General features: G+C 38.3%; 3 protein-coding genes across 5 annotated transcripts; 1 reads left to right on the top strand and 2 right to left on the bottom strand.

Annotated features, from left to right (window-relative positions):
* Positions 1–224: 224 nt before the first annotated feature.
* Positions 225–4,983, bottom strand: sqor (sulfide quinone oxidoreductase). Of its 3 annotated transcripts, XM_026312229.2 has the most exons (11): positions 4,552–4,843; positions 4,239–4,289; positions 3,481–3,679; positions 3,164–3,334; positions 2,927–2,980; positions 2,625–2,819; positions 2,321–2,530; positions 1,907–2,090; positions 864–931; positions 580–758; positions 225–488 (listed from the first exon to the last, which is right to left on the bottom strand). In XM_026312229.2, the coding sequence occupies exons 3-11, from the start codon at positions 3,676–3,678 to the stop codon at positions 431–433; spliced, it is 1,317 nt and encodes a 438-aa protein (XP_026168014.1). In that variant the 5' UTR covers position 3,679; positions 4,239–4,289; positions 4,552–4,843; the 3' UTR covers positions 225–430. The 3 variants fall into 3 exon arrangements, with proteins under 3 accessions (XP_026168014.1, XP_026168015.1, XP_026168013.1); XM_026312230.1 differs by lacking the exons at positions 4,239–4,289; positions 4,552–4,843 and adding an exon at positions 4,940–4,983; XM_026312228.2 differs by lacking the exon at positions 4,239–4,289 and having other exon boundaries at positions 4,552–4,841.
* A 3,640-nt stretch (positions 4,984–8,623) lies between these two features.
* Positions 8,624–19,815, top strand: atp8b4 (ATPase phospholipid transporting 8B4). Its single transcript, XM_026312207.2, has 27 exons — positions 8,624–8,766; positions 10,333–10,391; positions 10,478–10,591; positions 10,710–10,808; positions 10,890–10,951; positions 11,135–11,207; positions 11,467–11,537; positions 11,774–11,853; positions 11,976–12,134; positions 12,256–12,344; positions 12,549–12,745; positions 12,896–13,104; positions 13,340–13,383; positions 13,470–13,635; positions 13,731–13,919; positions 14,171–14,286; positions 14,572–14,736; positions 14,822–14,933; positions 15,028–15,133; positions 15,392–15,521; positions 15,924–16,107; positions 16,416–16,639; positions 16,749–16,832; positions 17,299–17,544; positions 17,624–17,762; positions 17,839–17,969; positions 18,134–19,815. The coding sequence occupies exons 1-27, from the start codon at positions 8,721–8,723 to the stop codon at positions 18,455–18,457; spliced, it is 3,618 nt and encodes a 1,205-aa protein (XP_026167992.1). The 5' UTR covers positions 8,624–8,720; the 3' UTR covers positions 18,458–19,815.
* On the bottom strand, positions 19,776–23,634 carry galk2 (galactokinase 2). The gene is made up of 10 exons (XM_026312206.1): positions 23,371–23,634; positions 23,179–23,267; positions 22,838–22,961; positions 22,616–22,709; positions 22,351–22,497; positions 22,041–22,139; positions 21,639–21,791; positions 20,950–21,160; positions 20,571–20,772; positions 19,776–20,414 (listed from the first exon to the last, which is right to left on the bottom strand). The coding sequence occupies exons 1-10, from the start codon at positions 23,418–23,420 to the stop codon at positions 20,207–20,209; spliced, it is 1,377 nt and encodes a 458-aa protein (XP_026167991.1). The 5' UTR covers positions 23,421–23,634; the 3' UTR covers positions 19,776–20,206.
* Between the last annotated feature and the right edge of the window lie 427 nt (positions 23,635–24,061).

Genomic DNA, 24,061 nt, shown 5'->3' on the forward strand with positions numbered 1-24,061 from the left:
TTCAGCTCCAACAAAATTCTCACTGTGAGTTCAATAATGCGATTAATTAAAGCAGCACCACCTCGGGTTCAACCCCCCCCCCCCCCCCCCCCCCCAAAAAAAAAAAAAAAAAATTTTTTAACCTATAAGCAGTTAAAAGCTACGTAAAACTGCAGTGTGGAGTGATAACTGTCAGTGCATGATGAGCATGATGAGCAATTCTTTCTCATCACAAGGAGTCACTGTATTCTAAGATAAAAATCAAAAGCACTATTTAATGCAGGTTTAAATGAAGCTTGATCCTGATTGTAAGTTAATGCAACTTGATTTTTTTATGATGTCTAGGCCACAAATATTACCAAACTAGCCACTTGAGCAATGAATTTCATGATAATATTTCCCTAACAGTTTAGGAAATCTAACTCTTAACATGCAAACTGATGGTGTGGTATCATTTCATTCCAAGATGAAGGAGTTTCCTGTATGGTCCTGGTCCACCCCACAGACCCCTGACGTAAGAGAAATAAAGAAAAAATGTAGTAAATGGTTTATATAGGTTCATTACTACTAATTCTAAGCAAGTTAATTAGCGATACATACGTGAGCAGCCCATGCCAGTAGAGATGAGGCATTAGATCAGCCTTCATGTGGTACATCAATCTTCTTTCTTTTGCTTGGTTGATGGGAAATGTTTCAAGTGGTTGTCCATTATAGTCAAACTCTGCCAGAATTACAGTGTTGTAGCTTGTAACCAATGGACATGAGGTGTAGCCATCATACTGTAAACAAAGAGATTCCTGATGATGTAATTGCATTTTTGTTCCACAAGAAAGTGAAAATACTGTTCAAAATGAAAATGCTGACTTGTATTTGATGCCACATACTTTCTTATCTGGCTTCTCATTTTTCAGTATTCTGCTGATGGTTCTGTGCAAGATAGCAGTCTGTGCAGCTAAAAATGAGACAACAAAGGTTAAGATCTGCCCATACAATGCTATTAGCACCATTTGGCTGTAATATGAATTATGCACCACAAAGAAAACTGCTGGATGGGTGGAAAAATGGATATTGCTACTCCTAAAAGGTAACAATGGTTTGGCAAAAAGGCCCTGTGATGGACTGATGACCTGTCCAGGGTGTACCCCTGCTTTCCACCTGAAAGAGAGCTGGGATAGGCTCCAGCAGATCCCGTGACCCTGGTTAAGGAATAAGCGGGTATAGAAAATGGATGAAAAAAAAAATTAAAAGTTTGATATTTTCTGGAAGAGCGATTTAATTACACACTTAAGGTGGGGTTATACTTGAAACACTAGCTCAGTGAAAAACCAAATGTGTTCTGAGTTGTTCTCAATGGCCACTCAAAGCCAAGGTGCAAAACCTGCCGCCACAAAGAGGGAAGAAATGTAGATTGTTCAAATGAGGATAATAACAACACATTTCTTGCTAATGACGCTCCTAAATGACATTCACTGCTTGCACTTATTTCTACTCACAAAACTTGGAAGAAGCACTTGTGTGAAGAATTTCGAGAGTAATCTGAGAAAAGGTTTAAATTCCGCCTACTTTCTTTTGTCTGTTTTATAAAAGTTACAAACTTGTCAGTAGCAGTCGGCACCAACTAAAAGTCTTTGCTGCATGAGGGGGGAAAAAAAAAAAAAAAAAAAAAAAACCTCTATCATACTCTTGTGACGATGCCTGAAAATGTTTCTAGCGGAAACACTGACCTCTTCATTACAAGCTTTACAAGGGTGTGGTATGTGCTTTCATAATCTTGTGTAAATTTGTTTTTGTGCAATACCCTTTGTGAGGATAGTGTGTTTCATAATTATGATGAGAACAAGCAGTTAACGAGATATAACTGTATGTATGAGGAAACAGAGTATAGTGCTGATGCAATGTGCAAACTAATGACATCATAATCACTTACCGACAGCAGCACCAGTTTTGCTTGTGGGCAGATTGGTGCAGTCTCCAATCCCAAACACATTTGGATATCTCTTATGTACGAGGTTGTCTTTGTTGATGTCCAACCAGCCAGCCTCATCAGCCAGTGGACTGCCTTTAATCACCAAATTAGGCCCCATTGGTGGTGTGACATGAAGCATTTCATACTAATAAAAAAAAAACAGTGTTAAAATTATTGACCAGTGTCTTGTTTACTAATTTGGCATATATATTTAGCTGAGGAAAACAAAGATGTATATATGCACTAGGTTGTTCATACTGTACAGGCAGTACAACTTAAAATCATCATCGCCATCATCATTTCATGTTTTAAAGAAGAAGGAATTTACAAAGCAGTCAATACTGAGGTATCTCTGACATACAGTACTACAGTTACCTCAAACACTTTGGTTTCGCCTGGTTTGTCAAGATTTTCAAACACAGCTTCTTGCTTGTCTGCTCGTACTTCAATCAGATTGTGCCTCAGGTTCACATGTAGGTCACGGTGTTTCACAATGTCCCACAGTGAGTCAGCATATTTTTTGACCGCAAAAAGCACAGGTAGTGATGTGTTGTACATTATATTTGCCTTGGCCCTTTTACCTGTCTTTGGGAAACATAAAAAACATCTTCATAAACCACCACCACACTTAATTTTTCAAATAGTACTACATTATCACTACCTCCCAAAATTTAAGTACCTTTCTGAGATAGGCATCTGATAGATACATTATCTTTTGTGGAGCTCCAGCACATTTCACCGGAGTATTTGGGAAGGTGAACACAGCATTCCCTTCTTTGAAATTCTGCAGTGCTTTCCATGTCTTCTCCACAGTTTTAATTGAGTAGTTTGACCCAATCTTTGGATGCTCAAACCCCTCTGGCAGTCCTTTGATCTACATATAAGGAAACTGTAAGTTTAAGGAGATGTAACAGAATTTATTTACAATAGCAAAAATCTACTGGGTAAAGGTGAAGTTGAATGAATAAAGCATTACTTCACCTTCTCATAATGGAGTTGTAATCCAAGAGCCACAATCAAATACTCATAGGAGAGCTGTAATATAAGGTAAAGTTTATGTAAGGCTGGGTACATATAGATTTTTATAATGTTTAAACATATTCAGCCTTATATACAAACTACCACACAATAGCCAAGCCAGTGGATGACATATTATGAAGCAACGTTACAATGCCAATGCACAAACAGTAAGATAACAGTTTCCTAAAGTAAACATACTTCAGTCCCATCGTCTGTTTGGACAGTGTTTGTGTCTGGGTTTATTTCCTGAACATTAGATTTCACCCACTTCACTCCAGATGGCATAACACTTGCAGTGGGACGGCCTGATGAGGCTACGTTTTTTGCACCAGCACCAACCAGGGTCCATATTGGCTGATAGTAGTGCATCTGAAATTATTGAAACATTATGTTGCTGATGGACTGTAAGCACGAATTAAGGTCTGAATGAATGAGAGCCAAACGTTTTTTGAAACTTGATGCTAGAAAAAAAAAAAAGTATGGCAAATGAAAATCATGATCTACTGGATCCTTGCCTCACTGGGCTCCACAACAGCCACATTATCGGCTCCTATCAACCTCTTCATTCGTGCACTCATTGCAATGCCCCCACTTCCTCCTCCGAGCACAAGCATTTTGTAATGCTGTTTGGCAGAGGCATGGCAGCTTGTGTGAAGATTAGAGATTGCAATGCCAGAGGAGTAGCACTGCCTCAGACGATGTAGTGCAGCCATTCTATGGTTAAGGACAAGTCATTGTGGTTAGCGAAAAATCAATCACACTATATTTTATCTGACTCAAACATACAAGTCTTCAGATTTTACAGCAACACAATTAAATTTTAAAAATCAAATGTAGAAAGTAAATTTCCCTTTATCTCACTGTTGTTATAGATAAACCAAGAAGCATTTCAGTATCAGATCAAATGAACAGTGAATTTGATTATGGATTTGCCAAGGGAGCCACAGCTTTTGTAACATGGGAAGAGTATAATTTGCAGTGGCAAACTCATAACAGTTGAAGAGGATCTTTAAGGTGATTTGTCTTAAATTGTTAAGTAAAATATTGCTGCTTAACGTGACTAAGAGATTCTGAGATGTACTTTTCAATCTTTGCCCTCATTAAATACAACATTAAAACTGTAATGACACAGGTAACTTTCATCTTTCTTTGAACCTTACGTGATCATGGGCTAAACTGAGTTCAGCTGCATGTTGTGTAATAAAATATTGCCAATTGTCAATGTCACCTCTCGTCCATGTTGAAAACCAAAACGAGCCTGGGGTGTGCTAACCTGTAAGTTCCCCAGAGAGTGACAGGGTGGCCGAACAGGCAGCAGTCATCTCTGCAATGTCCATTTAAATTAAATGTTACGTTGAAGCCATTAAACGCAACCAGGAAGGAGAAGAAGATAAAATAATAAGATAAAAACCAGGAAAGTGTCCTCGTTAGAGACAACTGTTATTTCGCCCCCCCCCCTCCCCACACACTTAGCCTCGTTTTGGTTGAAAATGGCAAAGTATGTGAATAAGGTAAACACTCGTAGACTTGACAATATAATATCCATATACACTTTGCACTGCAACATAAAAAAACAGGAGACTTACCTTGACCTGCACTGCTTTTAAATCTCTAGAGATAATTAATCCTTGAGTAACTATCTCTCGGCGAAGACAGTAGCTAGGAGCAACACCACCTATGCTGTGCGTTTACCCTAATGTTGACTTGCAACAGTCGCGGCCCTTCTACGGATTGACTGACGGAACCGGTGCCAAATTCAAGCTGAGAGCTAGGCCGTTCGCCCCGCCCCTTTTCCAATGGTTCCACCAATCAGAAACGATCATGAATAACTGACACTAACTGAACTCCCTCAAGATAAACAATATGTTTTCGAGGCTGTCGAAAAGAGGATGTGAGCCTGTTTGGATGTTAGCGCAGTCCCTGTCTGGTTTAGTCGTTCCTGAATTGACTGTAAACATGTTAAAAATGTATAACCTTTTAGTTGCTTGTCGTCACTCGAAGCGTAGATAGTAGTTAAACGAACGGGAGACTGTAGTGGCAGTGGGGGCGTTTCCAAATTTCAAGTGACACACGAATGCAGCATTTTCTGTTTAGGGTGATCGCTGGTTTTCACAACAAAAGCTGCTGGAATGAAACAGGCAGATATTCATGTGGTTGTTAACAGTCTGCCGTGGAAAATTACACCTGTGCCAGCAGTATAAAAGGTTACGGCTCGTCAAATTGCTGTACGTGTCTTCACAAATTTAGAGAGAAGTGTTCACTTCCACTTTTTGCAAACTTTGTTGTATTGAAGATTTAATTTTAAATAGATAAAATTTCCATTTGGTACATCATTCTACATTCAGTGTTTCATAATGGAAAAGTGGAAAACGTTTAGCTTTAATTTATTAAAAATCACAAGCAAAAATCTTCCATTAAACAATTAGACCCTTTGTGCTGTGCTTTGTGTTCAGGTAATTTGTAATTCAGGTCCATCTGTAATAAACTGCTTTGTGTTAGTTTCACTTATAATTTCCCCACACATAATGCAAAGTTACAAAAAAATAAGCTGTATTTGAGATGAAAACAGCTGATGGTTTTATATTTTGGCGGAACATGTTTATGTATTACACAATAAAGAAAATATTTTTAGAAGTATTACCTGCTCAGATGTGAGTGTAGTCTGGTCTTTGCCCCTGTTTTATTGAGGGATTACAATTATAGTAGTGATAATGGTGTGACTACAAGAAACATAAACTGCCCAACCCTCTTTCCTAACAGTTACTTTTATATTCACCAATGCTCCATGAAGGAAATTAAAAAAAGATTGCTGTATTTATGAGTGTGCTATTGCTTTCTAGAAAAAAGGTGAAAGAGAGATTTATTTGTCATGTACACATTAACAACAAAGAGTCATTCTGAGCCATGCAAATTCTTGTAACAAGGCAGGAAGTAACTCCAAGCAAACATAGAAGAGAAAATATAAAACAGAAGCACAGAAGAGAAATACGATATGATCGAAAAGGGAAAATTTAAAAAACAAACTGTACATCTGTAAATTTTCTTGTGAGCCTAGTAGTCCTTGTGTGGATGCGCCAGTAACGTTTACCAGGCGGCAGCAGTGAGAGGAGTCTGTTATTGGGGTGAGTGTAGTCTTTAAAGACCCTTATAAACAGTCCACATCAATTTTGCATTGTATATAATAAAAGCTTTGTAAATCTTCTTCTATAATGTTAAATGGAAGTGACGTTATAGGCAGTGGAGCCTGTCAACACTTTACTCAACAGAACAATAGAACATCTCATTTGCTGCACATTTTGTAAACAAACCTGAATCTCTCTGTGTCATCCTACCAGTCTGGCTTGTTTGACACTGGTTAAATACTATATGTCAGCATGAGTTAGCACATTACAAAACCATTGCATGTTATGATTCCCTTTTGGGACTTCCTGCCAGGGACCTTTATTTTGTATTTGATTTCCCCTATATTGGTCTCCGGCAGCTTTATGTTTATTAACTCTAATTATTTTCACCTGTTCCCGCTCTGCATTGGTCTCGCTCCTTATATATACCTCTTTCTGTCCTTTATGTTTGTGGGAGTATTATCTGTGGTTACTTGAAGCAAGTGGTGAGATTTAGGTGTGTTTTTTGCCTGAGCCCTGGTGTTCCCAAGAAAATAAAGACTGTGTTGTTGCCTCTCCTTCACACTGTGCATTTCAATAGCATCCTTATATTGGTTTGGCTCTATATTCTCTTTCCATTATAGTGATTAAATATTACAGCACTACTATTGATTGAGATAGAGCTATAAAGTATTAGTATAAAATGATGCATATAATCTTTTAATAATTTTGATGATTAGTCTAATATGGGAATTTATGGGATTATAAAATCTGTGTAAAGTTAGTATTTCTTAATAAACAACCATCATAATGTGTTCAGCAGTCAAAGATGAAACCTTGTGCTTTAGCTGCTTTTACCCTCATAGTTATAAGGGTGACCTAATTATATCTGTGGTGTCACCGACAGTGCAGATATAACTGGGAATGTTATGTTATCAGATAAGTAAACATGACTCTACCCCTTACAGAAAAGATGACATAACTATCACTACCCAAATTATGATATCAATCAACCTAATGTAGGGGCTACTTGGGTTTATAGCCCAATAAAGAAATTGTAAATTCTTCCATTATCTTGTCAGGTTATGTACCATGCCCTTTTTGCCTGGAATCTGCTGTAAGTTGTGAGTGCATCTCTGCACTTTATAGTTACATTTTGACTCGAAGCTAAAATGGTGTGTGAAACTGGAAAATTGCAAAATACTAAATAAAAAAGATTAATATGATGACCAAACATCCTTCCAGCACTAATTATGTGGGTATATTAAGCACACACAATTTATATAAGCATTGTTTAAATAAATAAGTGATCATTTTTAAAGCATATGTGTACAGCATAACAGTATACTGACATTACATAATATAAAACAAACAACAAGTAATAAATTACAAGTATTATTATTATAAAAACCCATTTCCAGAGGCCTGTGAAATTGTTTCATACAAACTGTTTTGTCAATAATTGAATAGATCATGCACATCACTTGGAATTTTTATGTCTCTGTATTATGTTAAGAACTATGCAAATTCATCCCTTATAACCAACTAAACTACTGTTAACCAAGGAAGACAATGAATCTGTGTAATGTTTAGGTATTATTACTATTTATAGTTTGAAATGGTGGTGTATAGTGGTGAAATTAAAGCCATACAGGCAAAAGCATAATCAAGTGGATGGCTGTGTTTAAATGTTTGTGAAGAAATCAGTGAGTACAGTTTTCACACATAGGGAGAGAGAGAGGGAGAGAGAGAGAGAGAGAGAGAGAGAGAGAGAGAGAGAGAGAGCTGCTCATTGCAGCACACACACATAAACCAGCATCTCCCTGATAAAGGCTCCAGCCTCTGCTGCACGTCGTCGCTCTGGGTGAGTGGGCTTCATTAATCATTTCTGTTCAGTCTCTGATTCTCATCAGACTTGCCTCAGAATTATTATCTCAGAGCAATGATTGTTTCCTGCCTGCACCATATTCTCAGCCTGCACCGTTTGCAGTCAGTGGCTATTTTTCTTACTCACCGCAGCCTTTGCAATTCATTTCCATGAGTCCATCCATGTCTGGTGATTTCTGTTCAGAAGGAGGATAGTGTTTACTGCAGAGACATCTGCAGAATGTAGTGAAATAAGTGATCACTGTATGCCAGGATACATGGAGAAAACACACGCCTGCGCCTGTGACAAACTTGTGCAAGGTAAGAACAGGCACCAATACAAGCAGACTTATGAAGTATATGCACTCATTTTATATGGCTACACTGTATTACCACTGCCGAAATCACGATTTACTGTATATACTATAGAGAAACACATACACTGTAGTTTCTTTTGAGAATTAAGTAACTGGAACCTACATCTAGTTCAGGGGTTACACTCCCAGTTTTGTATTGCTCACATGGGAACTTTTGCTAAGGAGACGCTGCACTGGGGATTTACCTGCTGCCGCATCCACTGATAGTTTAATTAGAGCTTGTCTGAACAGAAAAGAAACAAGACACCTTGACTCACGTGTAACTCCGAGGAACATTTATTGCACACTCTGACTCATTCCTCCACCACATTCAGTCCACTGCTGTCCCACTGTGAAATGCTCAGCAACACACTTTACAATTTAGTTTGTTAAATGTGAGCTCCGCATGTGTCTGTTAGGGAAACCCTCAGGATGTCTCAGGGGAAGATGGCATTTTGGAGGAGAAATACATATGTTGGTAAGAAAAAATTTCTTTTGTTCTGTATTTATATTCTAATTATTTAGATAATTTATAAACAAATGTAACATATATATAAACATATAAAATGTATATATTTATGAGACACACCTTCTTTAGTCCTCTCTCAGGATGCTATACAATAACTGCTTTTCCAGTTCTCGTCCAGTGCACTAATTTAGAGAGATCACATTAAAATAAATACAGTAGCATTTCTCTTTCCCTAGTTATGTGAATGTGTCTATGTGGTCTATGTTTTAGTGTGTGTGTGTGTGTTTGTGTTGTGCATGTGTTTGTCATCTGTAGCATCCTGTAATCATTACCTGCCTCACACTCAGAGTGAGGTGACCTTGTGCTTGTGCAGCGACAAACAAACATATTCTCGTGTGTTTTGAGCGGGATTAAAGTGTATTTTCATTCAACAACATGCTGTATCAGTGTTGTCTTCTATTTGGAAGGGAAGATGTCACGAAGCCACCAAAATTGATCAGCTAAAAGCTTCCTGTAATGATGTTAGAATCAAGAGGAATGTGGTCTGAATGATTTCCTACTAGCAATTGTGAATAATGTCACTGTAAACTGCTTGGGCTTGCAGGCTGGCTCAAAAGTCTGCTGAAGTTAATGGAAGAAAAACGAAAGTTTTTCAGTAATTAGGGTGTAAAAACAGAAATAATGAGATCATGTTATGCTGTATGTGTAAACAGATCAAATCCTGTTCTACAACAAAGGCCTTTCTTAATAATTCATTATCATAGTAACTGATAGCATGATAAGGCCAGCGCGTTGTGGAAGATGGTCTACCTTGTTTGTATTTGTGTTATTTGGAAGTGATCTTTTTTTTTTTTTTTTTTTTTTTTTTTGCTGTCAACCTTAAAAAATCATGTTTGAGCATGATACAGACGCTTAATGCATATTTTGACATAGGAGCGTGAGGTGAATGCTCAAGTTTCAACAATGGATGAAGTCTTCAGGGCAGGTTGAGACAGAGCCCACATGCCAAAGGCACTCTTACAACTGTATTTTATTAAACCCATGAAGAAGACTCACTCAGCGAGGTGTTTTTTTAAGCTTTTCTTCCCTTTAAACGACAGATCAACTATATTCCATAAACAAAGGCTCACCTATCACAGTCACGTTGCATGATATGAGTGCTACTACATAGTTGTTGTATGTGTTGCTGCTTGCCAATTAATAACGTGTTATTGATTAATTCTAATTTAGACTATAAGAACCATTGCTAGTCCTAAAGTGTGACTTTTCAGCCTGTGCTGATTTATTGCTGCTTCATATTTGATCTGTTTTAACCAGTGTTAAAAGAAAGTGCAGTATAGCATTGCTGGAGGGCCTCTTTGTTGAGTTGTAGTAAAAGGTGAAGAAAGCAGCATGTCACAGGCAGGTGAAATTAATATGCAAGTCTAAATTGAAATTCATTTTCTGTTATGCTATGTATATGAAAATCAATACATAACTGTAAAAACAGAAAAGCAGCAAATATATTTTAATTAGATTTATGCATCATTTTATCCGCTTGTCTCTTGAGCATGACTCTGTGTTCACTGTATTTAGAAAAGGAACGGCATGTGAAAGCCAATGCCCGGGACTACAATGACAAGTTCTCTTATGCTGTAAGTATCTGGATAAGTAGACCATAAAAAAAAACTATATTAGGTTATATTTCACCAGTGCTTCTTTTAAATGTGTCATTATTCAGGACAATTACATCAAAACCTCAAAGTACAACATCTTCACCTTCTTGCCCATCAACCTGTTTGAGCAGTTCCAGAGGGTGGCGAATGCTTACTTCTTAGTGCTGTTGATACTGCAGGTAAGAAAAACTCTGTTTGTGGGGGAGATCTGCTTTCACACATAGTTTTCATGAGTGCGGTTTTTAGACAGAGATTTTTAGAAACTGCATGGGCTGATCCGCTTTTCTTTTCATGTAGTTAATTCCCGAAATATCCTCTTTGTCCTGGTTCACAACCATCGTGCCTTTGGTGTTGGTGCTGGTAATCACAGCTGTCAAAGATGCCACAGATGATTATGTAAGTTCAACTATTCACATTTTGTAGCTTTTCTTTTTTTTCTCCCCATTTGGTAATTGATGATCCTAATTAAAATTTCAGTTCCGATATAAGAGCGACCAGCAAGTCAACAACCGCCAGTCTCAGGTTCTCATCAGTGGAAGGTAATGTAACGTGATAGATAGATAGATAGATAGATAGATAGATAGATAGATAGATAGATAGATAGATAGATAGATAGATAGATAGATAGATAGATAGATAGATAGATAGATAGATAGATAGATAGATAGATAGATAGATAGATTCATTATAAGCTTTCATTATAAAGGTTTCTTGTTTCCAAGTTTGCAGAATGAGAAATGGATGAATATTCGCGTGGGAGACATCATCAAACTAGAGAATAATCAATTTGTTGCTGTGAGTAAACTCTTTCACTGAGTTATTCTGTAAATTGGATGCTGCTGAGTTGCGTAGATTGGAACAGCTTTTTCATTTATTTGCACCATTTATTTGATGAGGTTCAATTCTCCGTGTTATGTGCAGATGTAATATAGTAAACAGAAAGAAAAGGTTAACAAGATTCACAGTCCATTGACCACTCTTGAAGCTTTAGTGGTACAGAGACTGATTTATTGCCTTCTCTCACCAGAGGGTTTCATATTGGTTTTGCACACAGGCAGACATTCTCCTTCTCAGTAGCAGTGAGCCCTATGGACTGTGCTATATTGAGACTGCAGAGCTAGATGGGTAAGTGCTGCATTAGTTATGTAAAGTAAAACTGAGAATTATCCAACTACAGTTGAACAAGACAGTAGTATTTGTGAGTAAGGAAACTGTGAGTATGTGGTGTCCGCATTATTACTGCATTATGCATTATTATCTGAACTGTTATATCTGCAGAAATTTCCAGTGAATGTGACCTTTGTCTTCACAGTAGAAGACAAATCTTTGTAAATTTTGTATTTCGATTTCTCCCCATTCAGTGAAACAAATCTGAAAGTTCGTCAGGCCTTGACTGTCACCTCTGATTTGGGAGATATTTCAAAACTGATTGATTTTGATGGTGAGGTGATGTATTTCTTTATTGTGTACATTTTTGTTGCGTGAATGAATGTTCATTCTTTTTTATGCTGCAATAATGACTATAGTTGCACAAATCATTTTTGCTGTGAATCTTTTCCTCAGGAGAAGTTATTTGTGAGCCACCAAACAACAAATTGGATAAATTTACAGGAACTTTATACTGGAGAGACAACAAATACCCTTTGGATAATGAAAAAATGCTGCTGCGAGGTTGTGTACTCAGAAACACTGAGTGGTGCTTTGGGATGGTCATCTTCGCCGGTACGATATTTTTACTCTCCACATCCATTAGCCTTGTTAGTTAGTACATGTCTTTCTTCCCATTCTCTGACAGCTCATGTACCCTCTTGTTTTTAATGTTGTGTTCCTGTCCCTCCGACAGGGCTGCAAACCAAACTGATGCAGAACTGTGGAAGAACAAAATTTAAAATGACAAATATTGACAAACTCATGAATACTTTGGTTTTGTGGGTAAGTCCTAATAAAAATAAGAAATAAATTGTCCTACCCTAACTGGTAAAACAAAACAAACAGGATGCGAAGGACTTGATGAAAAAGTGTTGTAGGATGTTTAAATGAGTGATGCTTGAAAACATAACATTTCCTTTTTAAAAAAGATAAAACGGGCCCCTATGTTATTCAAAATGAACATAAAATGCAGATTCTGTATTTCAGATCTTTGCTTTCCTCATATCTATGGGAATTATTTTGGCCATTGGAAACACTATTTGGGAGACTCAGACTGGCATCAACTTCCAGGTGTTTTTGCCATGGGATAACTTACAGAGCAGTGCGGTTTTCTCTGGCTTCCTCACCTTCTGGTCCTACGTCATCATCCTCAACACAGTTGTTCCCATCTCACTGTACATCAGGTAAAGGTCAAAGATCACACAGTTGTCTACGAAACACGGCCAAAATAACTGTTTGTAAAGCTTTGGAATTTTATTTAGGAAGAAAATGTTTTTATTTTGCAAAGCTCCATGTTGCAGCTAAAGACTGTATGTGGTTAAATCTTTCTTCAGTGTGGAGATTCTGCGGCTGGGTCACAGTTACTTTATTAACTGGGACTGGAACATGTACCACAGTCAGACTAACACCGCAGCTGTAGCTCGAACCACCACCCTGAACGAGGAGCTGGGGCAGGTCGAGTTCATCTTCTCTGACAAGACCGGCACCCTCACCCAGAACATCATGGTGTTCAGCAAGTGCTCCATTAATGGGCACACATATGGTGTGGAACTTATTGAAACACTTCAATACCCACCTATTAATGCATCATAGTTTGATTGTTTGATTTATAAATAAAATACAATATTTAATCTCATTAACACAACATCTTAGATTTTATCAACTTCTTTCTAAGTGGCAGTGATAAAGGATTCACCTTCATCTCAGGGCACACCGAATGGCTGTTAATATATTATAATTATAATTATGTATAACTCTTTACCTTTCTTCCCTCCTAGGTGACGTCTATGATGAATTTGACCAGAAGGTGGAAATTACAGAAGTAAGAAAAGCTAAAGAACCAAAACTTAACTCTTTAATGCTTTTAAATGTTTCTTTTAACTCTGTTGGTGGCTCATGTCCCTTCAGAAAACAGCCTGTGTGGACTTTTCCTTCAACCCTCTCTGTGACAAAAAGTTTAAGTTTTATGATGGCAGCCTGGTTGAAGCCGTTAAACTGGAGGATCCTGCAGTGCAGGAGTTCTTCAGACTACTGGCTTTGTGTCACACTGTCATGCCAGAGGAAAAAAGGGAAGGTAATATATCTACACAATCAAACACAAGCACTAATATGAATGGAAATCCCTGAATTTATTAGAGTTTTCTGATTGATGTTTTTGTTAACATGAAGGACATTTGGTGTACCAGGCCCAGTCACCTGACGAGGGAGCCCTGGTCACTGCAGCACGAAACTTTGGGTTTGTTTTCCGGGCCCGAACCCCTGAGACCATCACATTGTATGAGATGGGACGAGCTGTCACCTATCAGCTGCTGGCCATACTGGACTTCAACAACGTGCGCAAGAGAATGAGTGTCATTGGTTAGGTCTTCATTTATAATGACAATGTTGTAGTTCATTAGAAAGACCACTCCAATGGACATTTTGACCACATTATAATTAACACAGACAACATAATGTTTCATAGTAGCGTGTGATCTCTGAGCACAGGCAGTGGACGGAGGCAGTATCCTGTACATGCTTTTGTTTTCAGTGTGTAATCCATGTATGTTGTTTGTATGACAAATGCAAAAGTCATGTAATCTGTTCCTGTGTTTTGTTGTGTTTTATAGTGAGGAATCCACAGGGCCAGCTCAAACTTTACTCCAAAGGAGCTGACACAATTATCTTTGACCGTCTGGATCCATCAAGTGAGGATCTCATGTACACTACCTCAGAACATCTCAATGTAAGTGATTCCATAACATTACTCAAACACTATGTAACTGCACCATGCATCTATATGTCCGTGTCTGCTGACACAGATTGTGCTGAGACTCAGCTGGTCCAGGTAATGGGTTAAAATTTTAGAATTAGTTGCATATGGATTATATTGTCTCTAATGAAAATAACTGACATACCTGAAATAACAACTACATTTAGAGAACGATGCATCACAATTTTGGCAACACCTACAGTGCCTTGCTTTGTTGCATGCACAACTGTTATATTTAATGTATTATTCCGTCTGCAGGAATTTGCAGGAGAAGGGCTCCGAACATTAGCTCTGGCCTACAAAGATCTTGATGAACATTATTTTGAAGTTTGGATGAAGAAGCTTCTATTTGCCAGCACTGTAATTGAGAATCGTGAAGAACAATTGGCTGATATCTATGAGGAGATTGAGCAGGGCTTGAAGGTAACATTGACAACATTTTGTTTATTTTCCTTGATGAAATCAAACTCATTTAGCTTCTGCAGACTGACTGCTGTCCTGGTTGAAGCTTCTAGGAGCCACAGCAATAGAAGACAAACTTCAGGAAGGAGTCCCAGAGACTATCGCTTGTCTAAATCTAGCTGACATCAAAATCTGGGTCCTTACAGGAGACAAACTAGGTAAACAAAATTCACCCAGCTAATTGTTTACTGATCTGTAAAAAAAAAAAAAGCAAACAAACTGCAGAGCTGTAAATTCTCTGTAACATTTCAGAGACAGCCATGAACATCGGCTACTCCTGCAACATGCTGCGAAATGACATGAATGAAGTGTTTGTTATTTCTGGCCACACACTTCTGGAGGTGCAGCAAGAGCTCAGGTGACAAATAATATATTTATCCATTGACCTCTGCTCACACAACAGCATGATATTCTCACTGCAGCTGTGAATACCAAAATAAACCTGCACCCCTTTGTTTATGATCCTGTTTTTGGAAAACCTTAATTTCCAAAATCATGCAAATATGAATACTTACAAGTAATACTTTACCCTGTTGATTTGAGGCCATCTGTCACTGTAGGCAGGCTTAATGTATTTTCTAAAGATACTGAATATGTTTGGTTGCTGTCTCCTCAGGAGTGCTAAGGAGCACATCATCAGCCTGAGTCGAGTTAGCAGTGCTGCAGGAGATGCTGACAAGACAGATGATGTGTTTGAGGAAACTATAATTGCAGAATATGCCTTAGTTATCAATGGACACAGTTTGGTAAGAAATGTGTTACTTTATATGAAATGATAACTCCATCCTCTGCTGTGCTTGTTTTTATTTTGGTTCTGATGCCTGCGGGTTTTACTTTGTTAAACAGTGGTTATTTTGCTGTCTACTGAGTCTAGCATCTCTGGCAGTTGCTGCTGACTGTGAGTCTATAAGGAGCACAGAGATGCTGTGCTGCTGAGGGCCCTCAGCTCCATTACAGGTTCTTATTAACATCCGTTTCCTCACAAAGGACCTGCTCCCTTGCTGTGCCTTGGACAGTGTGCATGTTGCACAGCAGTTTGGTGGAAATGTTACATTGAGCTGTTGCTTGGCGATGTGTCTGCAGGGGATTGATGTTGTAGGATGGTAATGACAGGTTTAACAGGCACGATGTTTGTGTTCTTCTTGCAGGCTCATGCTCTGGAGCCACAACTGGAGCATGTCTTGCTGGAGTTGGCCTGTTTGTGTAAGACAGTGATCTGCTGCCGGGTCACTCCATTGCAGAAAGCACAGGTGGTGGATCTGGTGAAGAAGCACAAGAGGGCCATCACCCTGGCCATAGGAGATGGAGCCAATGATGTCAGCATGATCAAGAGCAAGTCTCGGGAATGTTTATTTTTATTCACAGAGCCAAGGGTCTGGCACATTAAGTAACCTGTTCAGTAAAAGCAATATGCTGCACAGCCCCATTGGGTCTCTCTAAGGCATTACAATTACATCTGAATCACAAACATCAGTTTTTCCAAGAAATATACAGCACGTAACAGCTCTTTTTATTGTAATGCAAAAAAAAAAAAGACATAAAGACCCACTAAATATATTGGATAGCCCTTGAGATATTTTGTACTATATAATATTCTGTTTACAAATTCCAGTGATCCAAACTGAGTATTTCTTCCTCAGCTGCACACATCGGTGTCGGCATCAGTGGTCAGGAGGGAATGCAGGCTGTCCTGGCATCAGATTATTCCTTCGCTCAGTTTCGATATCTGCAGCGGCTCTTGCTGGTGCATGGGCGCTGGTCCTATTTTCGCATGTGTAATTTCCTGTGTTACTTCTTCTACAAGAACTTTTCCTTCACACTGGTACACTTCTGGTATGGCTTCTTCTGTGGTTTCTCAGCTCAGGTAAGAATACTATAGTATATTACAAGACCTGTATGACTTTTGAAGGTGTCTCTGTTATTGCGTTGTCTTAATTACTATTTGCATGTATATTACTGTGCCTTTTCCACAGACTGTGTATGACCAGTGGTTTATTACCCTCTACAATATAGTCTATACATCTTTGCCAGTCTTGGGGATGGGGCTTTTTGATCAGGTATTATTTTAATTATATGATATAACGCAGCACTGAATCATACTGTGCTCAGTATGAAAATTTAGTTAAACAAACTCTTCATTTCTAAAATTAGAATCTATTGAAACCTCCTCAGTCATCTTATACTTTTTTCTTTTTGTTTTTCTTTTCAAGATACTGTCAAGTCATACAGGTGAATATTTTATTACTGTAGACCCCCTTTACTGTGTCATTATTAATATACTTCCCACCTGAATACCTGAATCTGGCTAAGCCTACTACACTAACTTCAACCTACAGTATGTCTGACCAGAATCCCCTAACCTATTTAAACCTTACACATATCGATATACAGCAAATCTATATATTGTTCATCTGTTGTCTTCAATTTACCATCTGTCACCTCGAAATCGGACCCTTTTCCTACTATCACTTAGCACGTTTTTAACAAACATCATGTAATAGTTGTTGTCTCTGTTTCCTGAAGGACGTCAATGACCAGAACAGCCTTCGTTACCCAAGCCTATACAAACCCGGCCAGCAAAACCTTCTCTTCAACAAAAACCAGTTTTTCCTGTACACACTGCAGGGGCTGGGCACATCATTCCTGGTCTTCTTTATTCCCTACGGAGCGTTTTCTGTCATAGTCAAAGAAGATGGCTCCAGCTTTTCCGATCATCAAACATTTGCTGTTACTGTGGCAACATCCCTGGTTATTGTCGTAAGTGTTCAGGTAAGATTATAAACAGACAATAGTCCTGCTGACTAGAAAAGTGAATGCTATAAATATGTTTTTATGTATCTGTTTCTAGATTGGCCTTGAGACACACTACTGGACAACTATCAATCACCTCTTCATCTGGGGGAGTCCGACAGCGTACTTTGCCATATTATTTACATTGCAAAGCAATGGCATCTTTGCCCTTGTACCAACAAATTTCCCATTTATAGGTAAGTTTGGCTCAGTGTGAAACTTGTAAGGAATTAATGTCAAATACTGAGTACAAATAACTTTGTGTTTTCCCAGGAACGGCTCGTAACTGTCTGTCAGAGAAGAGTGTGTGGTTGGTCATTCTGCTCACTACTGTGGTGTGTGTTGTGCCCATTTTAGTAGTCAGCTGCGTGAGAGCAGACCTTTTCCCAACACCAATGGACAAGGTTAGATAACTTCAGTGCATATGCAGTGCTTGTGCAATCAATTGTTAACATTTCCCCTGTGACTCTGAGTATATTTACTCAATGAGTGGACTGAAGTAAAGTTTACTCCTACATTGTGGTCTCGATACTAAGCATTTCTTCCACCCCTTGCTCTATTTCAACAGGTTCGTCATCTACAGCAGTCTAGAAAGAAGCAAGGGCCTCAGGAGCAGAACCTGAGGCGAGTTCGCAGGACGAGCTCCCGTCGCTCTGCCTATGCCTTCTCACACCAACAGGGCTATGGGGAGCTGATTACCTCAGGCAAAAACATGAGGATGAGCACAGTCTCCACTGCTCACTCTCCTGAAAGAACAGCACACAACTCCAACTGGGTAGGAAATGTGTTAAAGAGAAAGAACGAAGTGTCTTGCATCTCTGATGAAAGCATAGAAGCACCAGAAAGCAGCAACAGAGCAATACAGACTCCAAAGCTTCAGCCCACAGAATGAGCCTGGCCTCTGACCGGCAGATACTGTATACACTATAGGATACCATATGCATGGATCCAACAGACCAAGCACAAGGTATGAGTGTCCTTCCTTTGGGTGAATTTAAACTCAAATCCAACACCACAGATGTACCTCTTTTTTTTATTAGTGTGGATATGGTGGATGTTTAAGACAGAGTACAACGTTATTATTTTGAGCATTTCTAAAAAAAAAAAAACTAAAAAAAAACAAAAAACAGAGAAAAAATTTTTAATCTGTATAAGGTAAAACATTCAGTTTGCAAATGCTTGGCTTGACAGTAGCAGGCATACTTAGGGAAATGATAAGCATATATTGCCAGAGAAATAATTGTCATCCTTTGACAATTGATCCAATTTGATCTTTAAACAGTTGGTTGATTTAATTATTTATTACGTTAATGGCATGTGCTTTAATTTTGGCAAGTTAATAGGAAATTATAGCTGTTACAAACAAACGAATAACAAAAGCAAAGGTAAAGGTAGGTCACAGCACTAACACAAAAGCACCATTTAAACCATTAATAGACTCTCAAGCTGTCTGTAAAGCCTATGCACTGAATTTTTTCTCTTACTCTCCATCCAAAGTGAGAGACATGTTTATATAAATATTTAAGTAAAGCTGCTGAATATGATAAGCACAACTTGATTACTGATGTAATTCCTTAGCTACATTTTATTGTTACTATTTTTCCAGTATCAGTACCTTAAAAAACACTGGAAGCTCCGACATAGGATTTAAATTGAGCCTTTATGAACAAGGATGTGCAAAAATCGTTCTGTGACTTGTTTTCACTGTGCTGTGCCTTGTTTGGTTTAAAGAAATCCAGCTTTTTTATTTGATATTTGATCATTCTTTGACCTTCTTTTCTTTATCCAAAGATATGTGTAGAACTGGAATGCATTAAATCTGGCTTACATTTGATATTCTCTTGAAAATTCTCTTTAAAACATGAATTTTTTTCTCATTTCAATATTGCAATGACCATTATTTGACTAAAACAGAGCCTCTGCAATTACTCCTCTCGAATGAAGCAAAAATTAACCCTGTGCAGTAGCTCAAGTCCACCACTGGCCATATCATCAGGGCTTTCTATTCTGATTTCCCAGTGGTTCAAACACCTTTAATATACACACCTGATAAACAATAAAAGCCAGAAGAAACGTGTCTAAGTAATACTGTTCCAGTGATGCACACAAAAGGCCTGAAAATATACAGCATATTTATTTCTTCATGACAGATTGTTAATTATGCAATGCTGATATTTAAAATCTCAATAAAGGAGGGACAGATGGTTTTTATATAGCACAAATGTGGTTTATTTTATTTGCCACCTTTTTTGTTTACAGTAAAAATAGTCAAATGTGTACAGTGAGACAGTGCCATACAAAATCAGTTCATTAAGAAAACCCAAACATTCATACTTTAAAAAAAAAAAACATGTTTTAACACAAAAGGTATATTCCCTTTGTTAGAAATAATGCTCCATCATCAAAGTAATTTTTGGCCTTTTTACTTGAGAATAATCCCAAAATGCAAAATCAAACACTAAAGTAAGGTTCACATAGTGTACTATTTGCCAAGTGTTTTCTGCCTCATTTAAAGAGTAAACATAAAAAAAAAAAAACACACTTCATTTCCATCCATAATGTATTCACGAAATTGAATCATAGCTGTATACTTCATAAATTGTTGTATAAAAAGCTACAGTATGTACGGGTGTGATGCATTTTACTCCTCAAGGAAAATTACAGCACCTCCCCCTGGCTTTGATACAAACAAACTTTGTTTTTCCATCGCTGCTCTCCGTGGATCAGTGAGGTAGTAGGCCTCCCTCACTGCCTGTATGAAAAACTCCACTTTCTCACTGGGAACCATCGAGACTGCACAGCCACCCCAACCTGCTCCTGTCAACCGGGAACCCACGGCCCCGGACTTCCTGTGACACCACAAAAAAAACATTATTCACTTAATATTATAACACAATCTTCCAAATCCAAAATGTAAAAAATATAAATGTATGATTAAAAAAAGAGATCAAGGTTATCCTGTTCCATAATAACAGCAGCGAGTTAAGTGAGAGTTCTGTACTTACAGACAGATGTCCACCAGTTGGTCTAGTTCAGGGCAGCTGCACTCATACAGGTCTCTGCAGCTTGCATGGCTCTGGTTCATCAGGTCTCCCAGTAGCCGAATGGATTTGTCAGATTCAGAATCACACACGTTCTTGAACTGCAGCACCCGTGCAGCTTCACCATACACATGCTTGGCTCGCTGGTGCAGCTTGAAGTGCGTTACTGAGAAAGAGAAGTAGGTGTTTGAGATTAGGGCAGATAATTAGGGGAATCTTTTACTAGATTTTAAACCAGGACTTCTTTCAATCAAATATTATATTGACCAATTGCCTCAGTGTTTCACATAATTCAGTTTAAAACAAAAATACCCCAGTGTTACTTCTTACTGTTCTTGCTTACCATGTTGAGTGTTGGCGCTCAGCAACTCTGTGGAAAACTGCTCAGGGGTTATGCCCAGCGCCTTGCAGATCTCCTCTCTGCTGTACAGCTCAGGATGCAAAACCTCATCCACAAGAGCTAACATGTCCTCCAGTGAGGCCTTTAGCTCCGTCTGAACCTGGGCCAGCTTCAACAACCTGCTCGAATCCAGACCCTTCACCTGAGCCAGCATCTGAGTTCACAATTGCAGCATATTTTACATCAACTTATATAAAATATGTTCACAATGAAATATGTGAGACTGTTTACCCCTTTCTCCACTTTAATATTTGCATACATATTAACTGAAGTTTAGAAAATGCATTTGTATACTGCTTTACTAAATGGACAAAGCATTATTCAAAAATGTTTTTAAGATTATTCACTTACTTATCAGATGGTGCAAATTCCATAATAATCTATGTTATTAACATTTCATATACTCAATTCTCATGATTTCTCTACTCCAGGAGAGCTGGAGTACAAGGCCTCACAGACTAATTAACCTTTTTCCTTGTGACTCCCATCACAGGCCGCATATGCAATATTAAGTGTGATGGAGGAAGAAGGAGTGTCGACAACAAACAAACTGAGGGAAAAGTTAAATCAGTAATAAATTTAATTCACCAAATTTTGGAAATGAGCCCCAGAATCAGTTGAGATCACCATACCTTGGTGGCGATTCGACACTCCACCACACGGATGTTGAAGTGAGAAGAAGCAGCTTTGTTCATCTCTACACAGCAGTTGGAGATCACAAACACGGCCCCATCTGGGAGCTTAACATCAGTTGCCCGCAGAGGCTGGAACTCTATCAGCTTTGCCTAATAAATAATTCAAAAAGTATTAAAACTATTAAAGCAAGTGGTCACCTCCTTACACATACATAAAAAAAATCTACAGCAAATAGTAAACAAAAATGGTTCAAGGCAATACTTATATGATAGGGAATTCATGCCTATCAAACATACATTTATTTTTGCGTTATTCTAGACATACCATACATGGTAAGATGAATAAATGACAGATCAACTTGATCACTTGTCTGAGTGAATGAAAGGGCGGCTACATACTGTTCCCCTCTCTGCCAGGAATGATATGGACTGGTCCATGCCACCTCCCTCTGTGCCAATGTAGCGCTCACATTTGGCACAAATCTCAGCAAGTGCCAACTGAAGAAACACAGAATATAATGAGAACTGCATTGAAAATGACTGCAAGCAAGAAAATAAAGCATATTATGAGTTAATTTTGAAGTTAGGCATTACATTTGCTTGTAAATTAATTTTCTGCTTACATTCCTTAAAGACATTCAATAGAATGGTTTCCAACGGAGTATATAGTGTTTTAAAAAGGAAATTCTTTAATTATACAGCACTTTACCTTGGATAAGGACTTCTGATTTGCCTCCATTGTTACGAGTCCAGCACAACAAACTAAGGCACTAGAACTGGACAGTCCAGAGCTCGGAGGAATAGTTCCATCTACAACACATGACATCCCCGCTAAAGGGGCAATCCCAAACTTCTCCTAAAAAATCAAAACACAGCCAGAAGAAAAACTTCACAAATTCACCAGCACTATTTTGGTAAATTATCATCTTATTACAGTGCTAAATTTATAATTCTGAAAAAAATATCTCTCATACCTGAATACCTTTAACTCCACAGAGAAAATAATAATGCCACTTTGGGTTGTCTCTGTCTATGGCAATGTCCTCTGAACAGGACACAGTGAAGTCTCTGCAATGTGGCAAACATCAGGAATTCAGACTACAGATAATTACACTGTAATAACTTGCTTGTCAAGCCTCTAAAGTACACAAGTAGATGTTCACAAAGTTCAACGACAGTGAACGTTCACATCTTACTTGTACTGAGGATTTGTGTTGGCCAGCTGGATTCTCCCTGAATTGTTCACCGAGACAGCTGCAAGAATATTCTGTTCGATGGCCATTGGAAGCACAGAATAGCCACAGTAATCAATGTGCTCTCCTGTTAAATGTGGGGAAAGAAAGTGAAGTGTAAAGCAACATACTCAAGATATGACTTTAACAGTAGTAGTTTTAGTCCTAGCAATAATAATATACAGTGATTTGCTTCTTTTACTAAAGTAAAAGATCTGCTCTTCAACCACTGCTGCTAATATATAAATACTTTCTGATTACTGTTTAAAACCTACTAAAATATCTAGGATGTAAAATAAAATTACCTATGAGATTTACCCTTCCAGGTGCACAAGCATAGAAGAGAGGAGATTCTCCATACTTTTTTTCAAAAGTATTTCTCACTTTTTGCAGCCTGTAGAAAACACACAGATGTGGGTAGAGAGTAAGAAAGGATTACTATTTGTTTCCTCATTCCTCTGCCTCTTTGACACCCAGCAAATCTTACTGCTACTCACCTTTCATTCGCAGAGGTGGCCGTCTTTATCTTGGGTGGGTTTGTGGCCATTTCAGCCTCTTTGGAAAAGCTATGAATGAACTTGTCAGACGGGAGAGCTCAGCGCTTCTGCATATCCTGGAGGAGATCAGATGACTGTCACATGCCGCATCACGGAACTGCGGTCGGGTCTAAAACAGGAGCTCAACTCGGCGTCGGTAAATTCCTGTTCGTGATAAAGAAGCTGAGACCTTAAAACTCAGGCTGCAGCAGCAAAAACACGGAAGAGAGTGGCGGACAAAGGGGCGTGGTCAACACACGACGATGGTGATGTCACTATAATCCGTGCAACTCATTTTAAATTCAGTCCTAATCCCTTTTGAAATAGGAAATCTGATTATAAAAAAACCCTTCAAGTTTTAGTTTTTACTTTCTAATATAAAGAACTATACTTATTCATTCCGTTTCTGGTGAAATATACATTTTTGCTCATTTACATTTAACTCTTATTTAAATACAATATGTGCAGTGTATCAGGAGGGTTAGTCAATTTAAACATTTTTCTAAACCAATTTTAAAGTTGTGTGCAACTGTAAAGCAATATGTAATAACTTAGACTTAGTCTAATTATTTCCTCTGCTTGACGTTTGACGTATTCTTGCAAAAAGATGCAAGTCACTATTTCACCACGAGATGGAAACATATCCTAATAT

Source organism: Mastacembelus armatus, chromosome 6, assembly GCF_900324485.2.
Source record: "Mastacembelus armatus chromosome 6, fMasArm1.2, whole genome shotgun sequence".
NCBI classification, from domain to species: Eukaryota; Metazoa; Chordata; class Actinopteri; order Synbranchiformes; family Mastacembelidae; genus Mastacembelus; species Mastacembelus armatus.

Excerpts from the sequence above, each read along its gene's own strand:
- galk2 (XM_026312206.1), bottom strand. The coding sequence starts at position 23,420 with ATGGCCACAAACCCACCCAAGATAAAGACGGCCACCTCTGCGAATGAA. Across the intron at positions 22,710-22,837 it reads AACACAAATCCTCAGTACAA|AGACTTCACTGTGTCCTGTT; the intron begins GTAAGATGTGAA and ends GCCACATTGCAG. Across the intron at positions 22,140-22,350 it reads ATCAGAAGTCCTTATCCAAG|TTGGCACTTGCTGAGATTTG; the intron begins GTAAAGTGCTGT and ends GTGTTTCTTCAG.
- sqor (XM_026312230.1), bottom strand. The coding sequence starts at position 3,678 with ATGGCTGCACTACATCGTCTGAGGCAGTGCTACTCCTCTGGCATTGCA. Across the intron at positions 2,820-2,926 it reads TACAACTCCATTATGAGAAG|ATCAAAGGACTGCCAGAGGG; the intron begins GTGAAGTAATGC and ends CCTTATATGTAG. Across the intron at positions 759-863 it reads ATGAGAAGCCAGATAAGAAA|TATGATGGCTACACCTCATG; the intron begins GTATGTGGCATC and ends CTTTGTTTACAG.
- atp8b4 (XM_026312207.2), top strand. The coding sequence starts at position 8,721 with ATGTCTCAGGGGAAGATGGCATTTTGGAGGAGAAATACATATGTTG. Across the intron at positions 11,538-11,773 it reads GAGACTGCAGAGCTAGATGG|TGAAACAAATCTGAAAGTTC; the intron begins GTAAGTGCTGCA and ends CTCCCCATTCAG. Across the intron at positions 14,287-14,571 it reads CTACCTCAGAACATCTCAAT|GAATTTGCAGGAGAAGGGCT; the intron begins GTAAGTGATTCC and ends TTCCGTCTGCAG.